Raw genomic sequence first — 14,017 nt, forward strand, 5'->3', positions numbered from 1 at the left:
CCTTACTATAACTCCTAGGCAGCATGCCTGCTGCCTCGGGGTCATGTTTGACGCAGACCTTTCCTTCACCCCGCATATTGAATCACTCGCACGTTCATGTCACCTCCTCCTCAAAAACATCTCCAGAATACGCCCTTTCCTCACCAGAGAAACACTAAAGACACTTATTGTCTCTCTGATTCATTCTCGCCTTGACTACTGTAACGCCTTACTAATCGGTCTTCCCCTCACTAAACTCTCCCCTCTACAATCTATTCTGAATGCAGCGGCCAGGCTCATCTATCAGGCTAGACACTACAGCGATGCCTCGGGTCTGTGCCAGTTGCTACACTGGCTGCCTATTCATTATAGAATAAAATATAAAGTTATCATCCTCCTCCACAAGGCTCTCCATAATGCCGCACCTCCCTACATTTCCTCCCTCATCTCCGTCTACTGCCCAACCCGTGCTCTCCGTTCACTCAATGGCCTAACACTTACATCCCCTATTATCAGAACCTCCCACGCTCGTATACAAGACTTCTCCCGAGCTGCATCACTTCTCTGGAATGCTCTACCCTGGACAATAAGATTAACTCCCAATTTCTACAGTTCCAAATGCAAACTAACGACACATCTTTTCAGACAGGCCTATCACAATTTCTAACGTAAACCCTTCCATGCTATAATTAGAATCCCCAAAATTTAACCCTCCTCTGTCCCCGCTCCCACATTACCCCACATGATATGATGTCTTTTCTAGATAACTTTATTTGTCCAAGCTCCATCCACATGTTACAGGACACCACTAGTGATGGCTCATAAAGTTTTGTTTGTGTAATGACAGTAACCTCTATTACAAAAGTGTCTGACCCCTGTATAAGCAATGCCGCCCCTCCTACCTCTTGTGTCACCCCCCCTCTACCTCATAGATAGTAAGCTCTTGTGAGCAGGGCCCTCAGTCCCATTGTGTGAAATGACGTTCTTTGTTATGTATCTGTCTGTATTTGAACCCTACAAAATGTACAGTGCTGCGGAATATGTTGGCGATATATAAATAAATTTATTATTATTATTATTATTATTATTATTATTATTATTGTTGTTGTTGTTGTTGTTGTTGTTGTTGTTGTTGTTGTTGTTGTTGTTGTTGTTGTTGTTGTTGTTGTTGTTGTTGTTGTTGTTGTTGTTATTATTATTATCAAAGAAAACCACAGTTGCTGCAAAACGTAAGACTTAAGTGGCTTTCTGAATCTTGTGCTAATGAGGCTTTGCAGTAAATTGCAATCCGAATGTCTGATCCTCAAGGAGTCTCTGGTGTGCCGGGAAATCAAGAGGATTAAAGCAGACAAGGTAGACTTGTACCGCCCGAGGTGCACCGCCGCAGGCATGACGCCGCCGATCGCCGGAGTGAAATCTGGCCCGCGGAAGTATTTTGAAAGTTGAAATTTTGACAAAGTGTCTACGGAAGTGGAAATTCTCTCAGGGGGAAGCTCCCCTCGGCCCTGCCCAGGAGGGTGAGCCCCATCCCGGTCTGGCGCTCGCTGCAGGAAGGCCTCCTCGGGGGCTCCGATTTTTTTTCAAAGTGTCTGCGGAAGTGGAAGTTCTCTCAGGGGGAAGCTCCCCTCGGACCCTGCCCAGGAGGGTGAGCCCCGGCCCGACTTGCCTCCCCTAGGCCCGCCCGGTCCGGAACCCGGTTCTCCCTGCAGACCTCGCCTCGGGGCAACCCTCCAACTCCACATCTCCCGGCACTTTCCGCCGGAGTCAAAAACAGCACTACCTCTTCCTTCCGCTGGCCCTCGAGAGTCCTCACCGCTCCCCCAGGCAGGCTTCCACGGGAGGCGGATCGGACCCCACCATTAAGCCCCCTGACAAACAGCCATCCCTGGAACTCTCTCCGGGCCCGACTATTAAGCCCCACCGCCGACCCTCCGGGGCCGACTATTAAGCCCACTGCCAGAGATAGCACTCATGGTAATCTCTCTGGGCCCGACTATTAAGCCCAACCGTGACTTATGCCGGGAAATGTGACTTATGCCGGGAAATGTGACTTATGCCGGCAAATGTGACTTATGCCGGCAAATGTGACTTATGCTGGCAAATGTGACTTATGCTGGCAAATGTGACTTATGCTGGCAAATGTGACTTATGCTGGCAAATGTGACTTATGCTGGCAAATGTGACTTATGCTGGCAAATGTGACTTATGCTGGCAAATGTGACTTATGCTGGCAAATGTGACTTATGCTGGCAAATGTGACTTATGCTGGCAAATGTGACTTGTCCGCCCAACCGTGACTTATGCTGGCAAATGTGACTTGTCCGCCCAACTGTGACTTATGCTGGCAAATGTGACTTGTCCGCCCAACCGTGACTTATGCTGGCAAATGTGACTTGTCCGCCCAACTGTGACTTATGCCGGCAAATGTGACTTGTCCGCCCAACCGTGACTTATGCCTGGAAATGTGACTTATGCCGGGAAATGTGACTTATGCCGGCAAATGTGACTTATGCTGGCAAATGTGACTTATGCTGGCAAATGTGACTTATGCTGGCAAATGTGACTTATGCTGGCAAATGTGACTTATGCTGGCAAATGTGACTTATGCTGGCAAATGTGACTTGTCCGCCCAACCGTGACTTATGCTGGCAAATGTGACTTGTCCGCCCAACTGTGACTTATGCTGGCAAATGTGACTTGTCCGCCCAACCGTGACTTATGCTGGCAAATGTGACTTGTCCGCCCAACTGTGACTTATGCCGGCAAATGTGACTTGTCCGCCCAACCGTGACTTATGCCTGGAAATGTGACTTGTCCGCCCAACCGTGACTTATGCCTGGAAATGTGACTTGTCCGCCCTGTGCCTGGGCTTCCATGTATTGGATATCTCTGTCATGGTACGATAACCTTACATACAATTGCTATCTTTTAGAAACCCGAGACGGATGAAGAAGAACTGATTGCGCCGAATCCTGATGACATCACCCTTGCCTAAGGCGACCACTATTCTTCATTTTTCGTGGGCTAGTTATAAAATCCTACGAGGAGAGAGGACTATGTATTTGGCTTGCCTGTGTCAATGGCTGCTCCGGTCATAAATCTTTATCTGTCATGATTTCTAAAGATTGCCTTATTGCCTGGTAGGCACAGCTCAGGTTATAACACTTTTGCAGTCCTGACTTCTCCACCTTCATTTCCTCTTTAGCTCCCAGGAGGTATCCGTTTCCTTTACATAGACTTAAGTAAGGTGGAGCGAGGGGTCGCTATTAGAGATGAGCGAACACTAAAATGTTCGAGGTTCGAAATCCGATTCGAACAGCCGCTCACTGTTCGAGTGTTCGAACGGGTTTCAAACCCCATTATAGGCTATGGGGAACATATACTCGTTAAGGGGGAAACCCAAATCCGTGTCTGGAGGGTCACCAAGTCCACTATGACACCCCAGGAAATGATACCAACACCTTGAAATGACACTGGGACAGCATGTCTAGGGGCATAAAAGTCACTTTATTTCATGGAAATCCCTGTCAGCTTGCGGTTTTCGCAAGCTAACTTTTTCCCATAGGAATGCATTGGACAGCGCTGATTGGTCGAATTCCGTATTCCATTCAGGTCCGACCTTAGACTCCGCCTCCTTCGGCAGAGCCAGCACTGATTGGCCGAAGGCTGGCCAATGCATTCCTATGGGTATGCAGAGACTCAGCTGTGTTGAGCCAGTTCTGCTCAACTACACCGTGTGCTGGTCAGCCCATCAGATGTAACAGAGCCGAGGGTGCACTAGAACCCTTGTGCACACTCAGCTCACGCTAATAGAATGCATTGGCCAGCGCTGATTGGCCAATGCATTCTATAAGCCTGATGAAGCAGAGCTGAATGTGTGTGCTTAGCTCAACTACTCCACCAGCGTAGTTGAGCTAAGCACACACATTCAGCTCTACTTCATCAGGCTAATAGAATGCATTGGCCAGCGCAGATTGGCCAGAGTACGGAATTCGACCAATCAGCGCTGGCTCTGCTGGAGGAGGCGGAGTCTAAGGTCGGACCAGAATGGAGACTGGTGTGGAGTGATCTTAGACTCCTCCTCCTCCAGCAGAGCCAGCGCTGATTGGTCAAATTCCGTACTCTGGCCAATCAGCGCTGTCCAATGCATTCCTATGGGAAAAGGTTTATCTCACAAAAATCACAATTACACACCCGATAGAGCCCCAAAAAGTTATTTTTAATAACATTCCTACCTAAATAAAGGTTATCCCTAGCTATCCCTGCCTGTACAGCTATCCCTGTCTCTTACTCACACAGTTCACATTCTCATATGACCCGGATTTGAAATCCACTATTCGTCTAAAATGGAGGTCACCTGATTTCGGCAGCCAATGACTTTTTCCGATTTTTTTCAATGCCCCCGTTGTCGTAGTTCCTGTCCCACCTCCCCTGCGCTGTTATTGGTGCAAAAAAATGCGCCAGGGAAGGTGGGAGGAGAATCAATTTTTTTTGGAGTTTGCCACGTGATGTTCGATTCGAATCGAACACATCGAACAGCCTGATATCCGATCGAACATGTGTTCGATAGAACACTGTTCGCTCATCTCTAGTCGCTATGACTGTTCTAGTTCTAGTACAAGCCTCACATAAATGACAGTACAGTGCGTTCTGCTAATCTGACACCCAGTAGCCCTGAAGTCTGGATGGTCTAGGGTAACAGAATATACCTGATGGCGTGTTTCGGGATAGGCATAGGGAAAGTCAGACTCTTCAGATGAGCAACTTGGCTTATAACCACTAGTCGGCTGCCATGTTGGAATTGGTGCCTGGCCCCGGGGCTCTTGCTGTCCACATTGGCTTATCTGTCTATTGGTGATGGTATGAACTATGTAGAGAATATCACATATCCTAAGGAGTATCACAGAATACAGCCCATACCATTGAATCCTCCTGCACCATGTGATGGTACCCAACAGCCCTGCCACTGCGAATGATACATCCTGTCACTCAGGGCCGCCATCAGGAATTTTGGGGCCCCATAAAGCCTAAGTGTCTGCCCCCCCCCCCCCCCTGCCATTTTTGCTTTGCGCGCCGCGAGAAATTTAGCCCCACCCACTGTTATGTTGACTCCGCCTACTCATTAATTTCCCATTTGCCCGCACACTGTATAATCCTCCTACAGTCACCCGTAAATTATATGTCCCCCTCCGTCTCTCCCCTAGCTTCATATACACCCTTCATCTGCCCTCAGATTCATGTCCCCTCCATCTCTGCCCCCAGATTCATGTCCCCTCCATCTCTGCCCCCAGATTCATGTCCCCTCCATCTCTGCCCCCCGATTCATGTCCCCACATTTCTGCCCACAGATTCATGTCCCTCCATCTCTGCCCCCAGATTCATGTCCCCCCATCTCCATACCTCCCAACTTTTGAAGAGCTAAGAGAGGGACAAAATGTGTGGCGCGCTTAGCGCGCCGCAACAAATTTAGCCCCACCCACTTTTGTGTTGACTCCGCCCACTCATTAATTTTTCATGTGCCCACACACAGTATAATCCTCCTACAGTCACCCGTAAATTATATGTCCCCCCTCTATCTCTCCCCCAGTTTCATATACACCCTTCATCTGCCCCCAGTTTCATGTCCCCCTTCCATCTCTGCCCAGGGATTCATGTCCCCACATCTCTGCCCCCAGTTTCATGTCCCCTCCATCTCTGCCCCCAGATTCATGTCCCCCCAGATTCATGTCCCCTCTCCATCTCTGCCCCCAGATTCATGTCCCCATCTCTGCCCCCAGATTCATGTCCCCACAGTGTCATGCCGTCCCCTCCTTCATCTGCCCCAGTGTCATTCCGTCCTCTCTTTCATCTGTCCCCAGATTCATGTCCCCACAGTGTCATGCCGTCCTCTTCTTCATCTGCCCCCAGATTCACGTTCCACCTCCACATTAAACTTACCTTCTCCTCCGCTCCCTCGCCGCTCTCTGCGCGTCTCTCTCGTTGACACATGCGGCTGAAGGAAGGAGCTGACACGGGTCAGCTCCACGCTTCGCCGCTGGGTGTCTCTCTCGCTGACACATATGCGGCTGAGCCGGGTTCCGGCTCAGCCGCATATGTGTCACCGAGAGAGGCGGCAGCGGCGAAGTGAGGAGCTGACACCGGCTCAGCCGCATATGTGTCAGCGAGAGAGGCGGCAGCGGCGAAGTCAGGAGCTGACACAGGTCAGCTCCTCTCTTCAGCCGCATATGTGTCAGCGAGACAGGCGGCAGCGGCGAAGCGAGGAGCTGACCTGTGTCAGCTCCTCGCTTCAGCCGCGTATGTGCTCAACTCAGATCTGCGTCCTCTGGCCGGGCCCCTGACACCAGTAGCAGTAGTACTGGCCTATTGGCGGACCTGCTGTCACTGTTTTATGTCCACTAGTTTCAGGGCATGTCTGGCTGAGTAGGGGCAGAGGTGGGAGCTGTGACCACATGTGGCACAATAAGATAGACAGGAGCAAAGATCATATCTGTCTGAATATGGAAATAAAATCAATCAGACCTTTTTCTAGCCTGGCAGAGGTTGTCAGCAGGATGTAGTTCTATCGATCTACAGGCTAATAAGCCGCCCCTCCGATCCATCTAATCATACATCTTTTGTGAATACGCCATAACTCCCGGGAATAAAACATATCGGTGTAATGTGCCTAACAAGAGATCCCAAATGCTTTGAGAAGTCGGGGTACGCCAGACCTGCAGCTTCAATGATACTCCATTCCCAGATGCAACCCTTGGGGACACTTGGCCAATATCCAGCATATTTTAGGGTTCCTACATAGTTAGGGTTTCTGGATCATCTGCTGGCGTCTGGATGGTCATAAAAACATAAATATGGCGGAAATGTCATTGATGTCATCATATTTTATTTCCAGTTTTTGGGCAGTCACGCTTTCACACTGACACCTGGAGCTGCTACTTCTGACTGCAATCCCCACACAACGACTTGCTGTATGGCCGTGTGTCTATCTGTAATGTGTCTTACTGTGCTGTTGGTTGTGGATTGTAATTGCCATACAGATCGCACAGGGTCTAAACTGACACATTGAAGCAAAGACAAACTTTTCAATAGTTCATGATGGTAGTGATTGTCAGGTTTGGATCACTATCACCTTGTATGCATCCCATCCTATATAATACGTGTAACTGCAGGAGACTGAAATCACCTCCAGCCATCATCCCATCCTACACGCCTCTGTGCAGACAGCTGTATATACACAATGTCCCCGCTTTTCTATTCTGCCCGGTGTATAGACATTGCTGCAGGGCAGAGCCCCATGAGAAGCGGCCCCCCTGTCTGCAGTATATATACATATATATATATATATATATATATATATATATATATATATGTATCTATCTGATGTGAGGACAGGGAGCCGGCAGTGAGCGGAGCCGCCGCCTGTGTTACCCTCCCCGGCTCTCAGCAGCTCCAGCTTGTCCCCGCATCGTACAATCAGCTTCCTGTAGCATAGAGCTTGTGGTAAAGATCCCGGGGATGGTGACAAGCGCCGGGAATAGAAGGGGGCAGCTCCCGCAGCGGTTTCATCTTCCTGCATAGATAGTGATGGACAGATGTGGGGGTGCTATGGCGGAAATCCCGGGGCCTCCTCTCCGCACCACCCCCGCACCTCCGCCAGTGACGGCCAGGGACTGTTAGGGAGGATGTCGGGGAGTGGGGAGACACGAAGAATGGAAGCTCTCCTGTCCGGTTCTAGCCGGTAATGGGCTCTGATCCCGGGCAGGGAAGCACACGGGGAGAGCGGAGCTTGACTCTGGCCCTGTGCTGAGTGACAGCCAATAGGAGGTGAGGCCGAGGCCGCTCAGCAGCCAATCAGTGCGCACCGCTGTGCATATAAGAGGCGGCGGCTGCTTCGGCCCCAGTGTTTTCCCGTCTAGGAAAGGAATTAGAGCTCGATTCGTATCATGGCAGAAACCGCGCCCGCCGCTGCCGCTGCTCCCCCTCCCGCCGAACCGGCCGCCAAATCCAAGAAGCAGCCGAAGAAAGCAGTCGCAGGGGGCGCCAAGAAGAGCAAGAAATCCTCCGGTCCCACCGTGTCCGAGCTGATCGTCAAAGCCGTGTCCGCCTCCAAGGAGCGCAGTGGGGTGTCTGTGGCCGCCCTGAAGAAGGTGCTGGCTGCTGGCGGCTACGATACAGACAAGAACCGCAGCCGTGTCAAGCTGGGCCTTAAGGCTCTGGTGACCAAGGGAACCCTGATCCAGGTGAAAGGCAGCGGCGCCTCCGGCTCCTTCAAGCTGAACAAGAAGCAGGCGGAGAGTAAGGACAAGGCGGCCAAGAAGAAGCCTGCAGCGGCCAAGCCCAAGAAAGCTGCCGCCAAGAAGCCCGCGGCTAAGTCTCCTAAGAAGGCGCCGACCGCGGCCAAGAGCCCGAAGAAAGCCAAGAAGCCTGCCGCGGCCGCCAAGAAGGCGGCCAAGAGCCCCAAGAAGCCGAAGGCGGCTCCTAAAGCCAAGAAGGTGACGAAGAGCCCGGCTAAGAAGGCGGCTAAGCCCAAAGCTGCCAAGAGCCCAGCTAAGAAGGCGGCCAAGCCCAAAGCTGCCAAGAGTCCGGCTAAGAAGGCTGCTAAAGCCAAGAAGCCCGCGGCTAAGAAATAAGCCCGAGCCGCCCTGTACTTGTCCCACAAAGGCTCTTCTCAGAGCCACCACCTTGTCCCGGCAGAGCTGTATGATCGCTATCTCCCCAGCCAGCGGGGGGGCGGGGGCGTCATATTAACGGCAATCCTATGACCAGGGCTCCATTCCCGTATCCGCACCGACACATGAGCGGTCACTACAGGGTAACATCCCCGCAGGTTTCTCCAGGTGACCGGTCCAGCGGGGTAGTAATGAGGACTAAAAGCTGAGGCCGCTGAGGGTTTATAGGGGCAGTAATCCAGTAGATTGGCCGCGCATCCTCCTCGTTACTGGCGGGGGCCTCTGTCTGGATAAAGGGGGAGGAGGAGGAGGAGGAGGAATTGTCAGTATGTCTGAGCTACACAATCCCTGCAGTCCCGAATGCAGCCTGATGCCGGGGGTCGCTGCGGTGTACGGCGGGCGGCTGTGTGCGTGCTTGTGGTAGGGGGACAAACGATACATACTCCCAGGTCTGTATCAGATCAGCGGGGAACGAGCCTGGACGCCCGGGAGGTTGTACTGGGGGAGAAGGGGGATGAGGCTGGGTGACAAGCGCTCTCAGGGGAGCCCCCGCCTGACACTACTCGTTCCTACACAGGCTGAGGAGGGGGCTCCCCTGAGAGCTCTTGTCACCCAGCCTCATCCCCTTCTCCCCCAGTACAACCTCCCGGCGTCCAGGCTCGTTCTCCCCTGAGAGCGCACACCGTTATTTCGGGGTCACTTCTGGACCCAGAAACTCGGATCTTTGCTGCCTCCTGTTCAGCGTGTTCTCTTGTATTTATAACGCACTGTCTGTGCTGCAGCTGAATGACTTGTCTGGGGGAGCTCCGGCTCCCAGCAGTAGGTTTGTGATGACACTGGGGCGGGTGGAGAAAGCCGGCAGACGTCCATTGTCTCCGGGGCCGAGCTGAGAGCGGCAGCAGGGACAGGGAGAGGCGGCGAGAACTGTAGGATATGAGCGGGAAAGCTCCGAATCACTAACGGGTGAAAGTTCTGCCAATCAGAGGAGGAAAGCAGGGGAGGGGGGGAGTGGCTTCAGGACACGCCCCATAATTGCGTCATCATAGCAGGGTTCTCCTTCTGGTCCGACCACTCTCTATATAAAAAGGCGGCTGTGCGGAGGGACGCTTATTCTAGTCTGTCAGCAGCAGCACAGAAGATGTCCGGTCGCGGTAAAGGAGGGAAAGGTCTCGGCAAGGGCGGTGCCAAGCGGCACAGGAAGGTGCTCCGGGATAACATCCAGGGCATCACCAAGCCTGCCATCCGCCGTCTAGCTCGCAGAGGAGGCGTCAAGCGCATCTCCGGTCTCATCTATGAGGAGACTCGCGGTGTCCTGAAAGTCTTCCTGGAGAACGTCATCCGTGACGCCGTCACCTACACCGAGCACGCCAAGAGGAAGACCGTCACCGCCATGGACGTGGTGTACGCGCTCAAGCGCCAGGGCCGCACTCTCTACGGCTTCGGAGGTTAATTCCGCCGCTCCCCGACTCTCTACTACATAACCCAAAGGCTCTTCTCAGAGCCGCCACATCCTCCTGAGAACAGAGCTGTCCCCGCCACCCACCTCTCCTCTGCCCTCTAGGGCTGGAGCTGTCGCTGCGGCTACTGTAGGAATACCGGAGAGCGTGGAGATAAACGCTCTTAAGCTTCAGGGAACGTGTGAACAAATGCATAAATCTTAAGAGCGTTCCTGTCGCTGTACAGTGTGCACTGCCTAAAGTTTCTCCTTTACTTTGCCAGTGTGCGCAGATGTAGATACACGCGATAGATACGAGGTTATCAGGCGGATAAGTTCCTTCGCCTTGAGGATAATACAAACAGTGCGGTGTAACGTCCATAAATACAATGACAAAACGGATCGGGATAAATAAAGCCTCTGGTCCGGGGAATAAACACCAGAAATGAAGGGCTCAGCAGCTCTAGTGTGGAAGGGGTGGGGGGGCTCTTAGAAGAGCCTTTGGGGTGATAGTACAGAGCAGGTGATGGAGCCGATTACTTGGCGCTGGTGTACTTGGTGACGGCCTTGGTGCCCTCGGACACGGCGTGCTTGGCCAACTCTCCGGGCAGCAGCAGGCGCACGGAGGTCTGGATCTCCCGGGAGGTGATGGTGGAGCGCTTGTTATAGTGAGCCAGGCGGGAGGCTTCTCCTGCGATGCGCTCAAAGACGTCGTTGACGAAGGAATTCATGATGCTCATGGCCTTGGAAGAAATGCCGGTGTCGGGGTGGACCTGCTTCAGCACCTTGTACACGTAGATGGCATAGCTCTCCCTCCTGGCCCTCTTACGCTTCTTGCCGTCCTTCTTCTGGGCCTTGGTCACGGCTTTCTTGGAGCCCTTCTTGGGCGCTGGGGCAGACTTGGCGGGATCAGGCATGGTAGCACGGCGATCTTTTCCCACACGAGAATGAGAGAAAATAATGTCTGTGCTCCTCCCAGCGCAGCCCTATTTATAGGCGGGCTATGCAAATGAGCGCCGCTGTCTGCGCGCTGTTCTACTGGACCAGCAAGTCATGTGACCAGTGCCAGCATCATAATCCCCGCCCTCCGCAGCTGATTGGCGCTTCCACCAGGTTTGAATTTCCCTCCGTTTCTCTCCTCAGGTTTACAGGTTCTAATCGCCTCGTTATGTTGCGGGGGGGAACGCCACAGATTGTCCCCTGTGTAGCCTGATGCATGCCGGCGGGGGCTGTACAGCGCCGTGCTGCACGGGGTCTGGGGGAGGGGCATGAGCGCTAATGCTGGACTGTAGAAATAAACCAATGAGATGGAGGGGGCGGGCTTTCCATGAGCCAATGAGGACGAGCCCCGGCTGTATAAATATGTCGCTCTTTCCGCTCCTCAGCTCATATCACCGCTGTGTAACGTCTATACTGAAGCGATGGCAAGAACCAAGCAGACCGCCCGCAAATCCACCGGAGGGAAAGCTCCCCGCAAGCAGCTGGCCACTAAGGCCGCCAGGAAGAGCGCTCCCGCCACCGGCGGAGTGAAGAAGCCTCACCGCTACCGCCCTGGTACAGTCGCTCTGCGTGAAATCCGCCGCTACCAGAAGTCCACCGAGCTGCTGATCCGTAAGCTTCCCTTCCAGCGCCTGGTTCGAGAGATCGCCCAGGACTTCAAGACGGATCTCCGCTTCCAGAGCTCCGCCGTCATGGCCCTGCAGGAAGCTAGCGAAGCTTACCTGGTCGGGCTCTTTGAGGACACCAACCTGTGCGCCATCCACGCCAAGAGGGTCACCATCATGCCCAAAGACATCCAGCTGGCCCGCAGGATTCGTGGGGAGAGGGCTTAAATCTGCCCAGGCACCGTCTGACAACACAAAGGCTCTTCTCAGAGCCACCAAATCCTCCCTCAGACGAGCTGTAGCCGTTGTCTTTCTCCTCTCGGGAGGGGAGAAGAGAAGCCTTCACTGGCTGCTAATAGAGAGGTTACCCTTTCCCTTACAGTCACTGAGTTAGCGATATCTCGTCTCCCTCCTTTGTATGTATAACAGGCACATATGTAACTGCAGCGCCCTCTACAGTAACCTGAGCGCCGCCCCCACTGACTGCTGACTCAATCTTACTTCGCAGCAGCAGCAGCAGCGGAGGATGTAATAGACAGGCGGAGGCTTGAAATTCGCGTCCTTTCTCCCTTTGCACCACCTGACGCTGCCGGTTCTCGCGCGGGTTGTAACGGTCACTGAATGAATGGGAATCTACGATTGAGCGGGAAGATAGACAAAGGTTCGCCCGGATCAGCCCTTTAACGCCCGTTTCATCGGCACTTCTAAACCTGCCACCGTGGGCTGTGCCCTGGCGGGGAGAGAGGATTAGGATGAGCACAGCCATTACTATCCCTAACTGACCCTGCGCCCGCACCACATCTCCCTCCCTCCCTCCTCTCCGTCGCTAGTATGTGCCTACTCCGCGCATCTCTCCCTAGCGCCTTCTACAATGACCTGAGCGCCGCTGAATCTTCTTCAGTTGGGGAGGGTTTGAAATTCGCGCCCATTCTCTCTGCACCACGTGACGCTGCCGGCTCTCGCGCGGGTTGTAACGGTCACTGAATGGGAATTGCAAAACCACCAACCGTGTGAGCGGGGAGATAGACAAAGGTTCACCCGGATCAGCCCTTTAACGCCCGTTTCATCGGCACTTGTAAGCCTGCCACCGTGGGCTGTGCCCTGGCGGGGAGAGAGGATTAGGATGAGCACAGCCATTACTATCCCTAACTGACAAGACCCTGCGCCCGCAACCACATCTCCCTCCCTCCTCTCCGTACCTAGTATATGCCTACTCCGCACATCCTTCTACAATAACCTGAGGGCCGCCCCAGTCCGCTGCTGAATCTTCTTCAGTGGGAGAGGGCTCAGCTCTGGGGAGGTTTTGAAATTCGCGCCCCTTCTCTCTGCGCCACGTGACGCTGCCGGCTCTCGCGCGGATTGTAACGGTCACTGCGACTGAGCGGGAATTTCAAAACCACCAACCGTGTGAGCGGGGAGAAAAGACAAAGCGTCACCCGGAGGAGCCGGCGCTCACCTCGGCTTTGTATCAGCGCGCGCCCGCCCGCCCGCCCGTTATATCTAAGCTCCGCTTATACTACCTGCCTGGGAAGAGAGCATTAGCAGATTACCACCAGCCCGACCTGACACAAAACCCCGCGCCCGCACCACATCTCCCTACAGAGTGAATCCTCCTCCCGCTCAGTCACCCCACGGTGCTTCCCTGTAAGGGCCGCCGGTCGGGCCAGGAGTTGGCTTCAGAATAGACGGACAGCCCGTATTGTAGACAGGAGGCAGCTCTGCTGTAGACAAGGTGGTGGCTCTTAGAAGAGCCTTTGCTTGTATAGACGGATGGGGTGGGAGCGGCGCTCACTTGCTCTTGCTGGGCTTGCTGCTCTCGGTCTTCTTGGGCAGCAGCACGGCCTGGATGTTGGGCAGGACGCCTCCCTGGGCGATGGTCACGCCACCCAGCAGTTTGTTCAGCTCCTCGTCATTGCGCACGGCCAGCTGCAGGTGACGGGGGATGATGCGGGTCTTCTTGTTGTCCCGTGCAGCATTACCAGCCAACTCCAGGATCTCAGCGGTCAGATACTCCAGTACGGCCGCCAGGTAGACGGGAGCACCAGCACCAACCCTCTCGGCGTAGTTGCCCTTGCGGAGAAGCCTGTGCACACGACCGACGGGGAACTGAAGTCCCGCCCGGGATGAGCGGGTCTTGGCCTTAGCACGAGCTTTGCCTCCTTGCTTGCCGCGTCCAGACATGGTTCGTGGATCGTCAGTTACTGTAATGGAACACAGAATATCCTGCCCTGTACCGGCTCCTCCTGCCTTATATATATAGTTCTGCCCCGCCCTCCTGCAACTCTCATTGGACACATCTCAAGCCGCCAATAGAGGCCAGATTTGTGGAACCA

The 14,017-nt window shown here is 53.7% G+C and overlaps 4 protein-coding genes across 4 annotated transcripts; 2 read left to right on the forward strand and 2 right to left on the reverse strand.

Moving 5' to 3' along the window:
• Nucleotides 1-7,907: 7,907 nt before the first annotated feature.
• On the forward strand, nucleotides 7,908-8,628 carry LOC142183022 (histone H1.03-like). The gene has a single exon (XM_075257887.1). The coding sequence runs from the start codon at nucleotides 7,920-7,922 to the stop codon at nucleotides 8,604-8,606; it is 687 nt and encodes a 228-aa protein (XP_075113988.1). The 5' UTR covers nucleotides 7,908-7,919; the 3' UTR covers nucleotides 8,607-8,628.
• A 1,935-nt stretch (nucleotides 8,629-10,563) lies between these two features.
• LOC142183592 (histone H2B type 1-O-like) lies at nucleotides 10,564-11,013 on the reverse strand. Its single transcript, XM_075258731.1, has one exon. It carries the CDS (start codon nucleotides 10,995-10,997, stop codon nucleotides 10,617-10,619), a length of 381 nt encoding a protein of 126 aa, XP_075114832.1. The 5' UTR covers nucleotides 10,998-11,013; the 3' UTR covers nucleotides 10,564-10,616.
• A 478-nt stretch (nucleotides 11,014-11,491) lies between these two features.
• On the forward strand, nucleotides 11,492-12,134 carry LOC142183576 (histone H3). The gene has a single exon (XM_075258707.1). It carries the CDS (start codon nucleotides 11,502-11,504, stop codon nucleotides 11,910-11,912), a length of 411 nt encoding a protein of 136 aa, XP_075114808.1. The 5' UTR covers nucleotides 11,492-11,501; the 3' UTR covers nucleotides 11,913-12,134.
• Nucleotides 12,135-13,334: 1,200 nt separating this feature from the next.
• On the reverse strand, nucleotides 13,335-13,913 carry LOC142219371 (histone H2A type 2-B). Its single transcript, XM_075288369.1, has one exon. The coding sequence runs from the start codon at nucleotides 13,863-13,865 to the stop codon at nucleotides 13,473-13,475; it is 393 nt and encodes a 130-aa protein (XP_075144470.1). The 5' UTR covers nucleotides 13,866-13,913; the 3' UTR covers nucleotides 13,335-13,472.
• Between the last annotated feature and the right edge of the window lie 104 nt (nucleotides 13,914-14,017).

This window comes from Leptodactylus fuscus, chromosome 10 (assembly GCF_031893055.1).
Source record: "Leptodactylus fuscus isolate aLepFus1 chromosome 10, aLepFus1.hap2, whole genome shotgun sequence".
Lineage (NCBI taxonomy): Eukaryota > Metazoa > Chordata > Amphibia > Anura > Leptodactylidae > Leptodactylus > Leptodactylus fuscus.

Excerpts from the sequence above, each read along its gene's own strand:
- LOC142183022 (XM_075257887.1), top strand. The coding sequence starts at position 7,920 with ATGGCAGAAACCGCGCCCGCCGCTGCCGCTGCTCCCCCTCCCGCCGAA.
- LOC142183592 (XM_075258731.1), bottom strand. The coding sequence starts at position 10,997 with ATGCCTGATCCCGCCAAGTCTGCCCCAGCGCCCAAGAAGGGCTCCAAG.
- LOC142183576 (XM_075258707.1), top strand. The coding sequence starts at position 11,502 with ATGGCAAGAACCAAGCAGACCGCCCGCAAATCCACCGGAGGGAAAGCT.
- LOC142219371 (XM_075288369.1), bottom strand. The coding sequence starts at position 13,865 with ATGTCTGGACGCGGCAAGCAAGGAGGCAAAGCTCGTGCTAAGGCCAAG.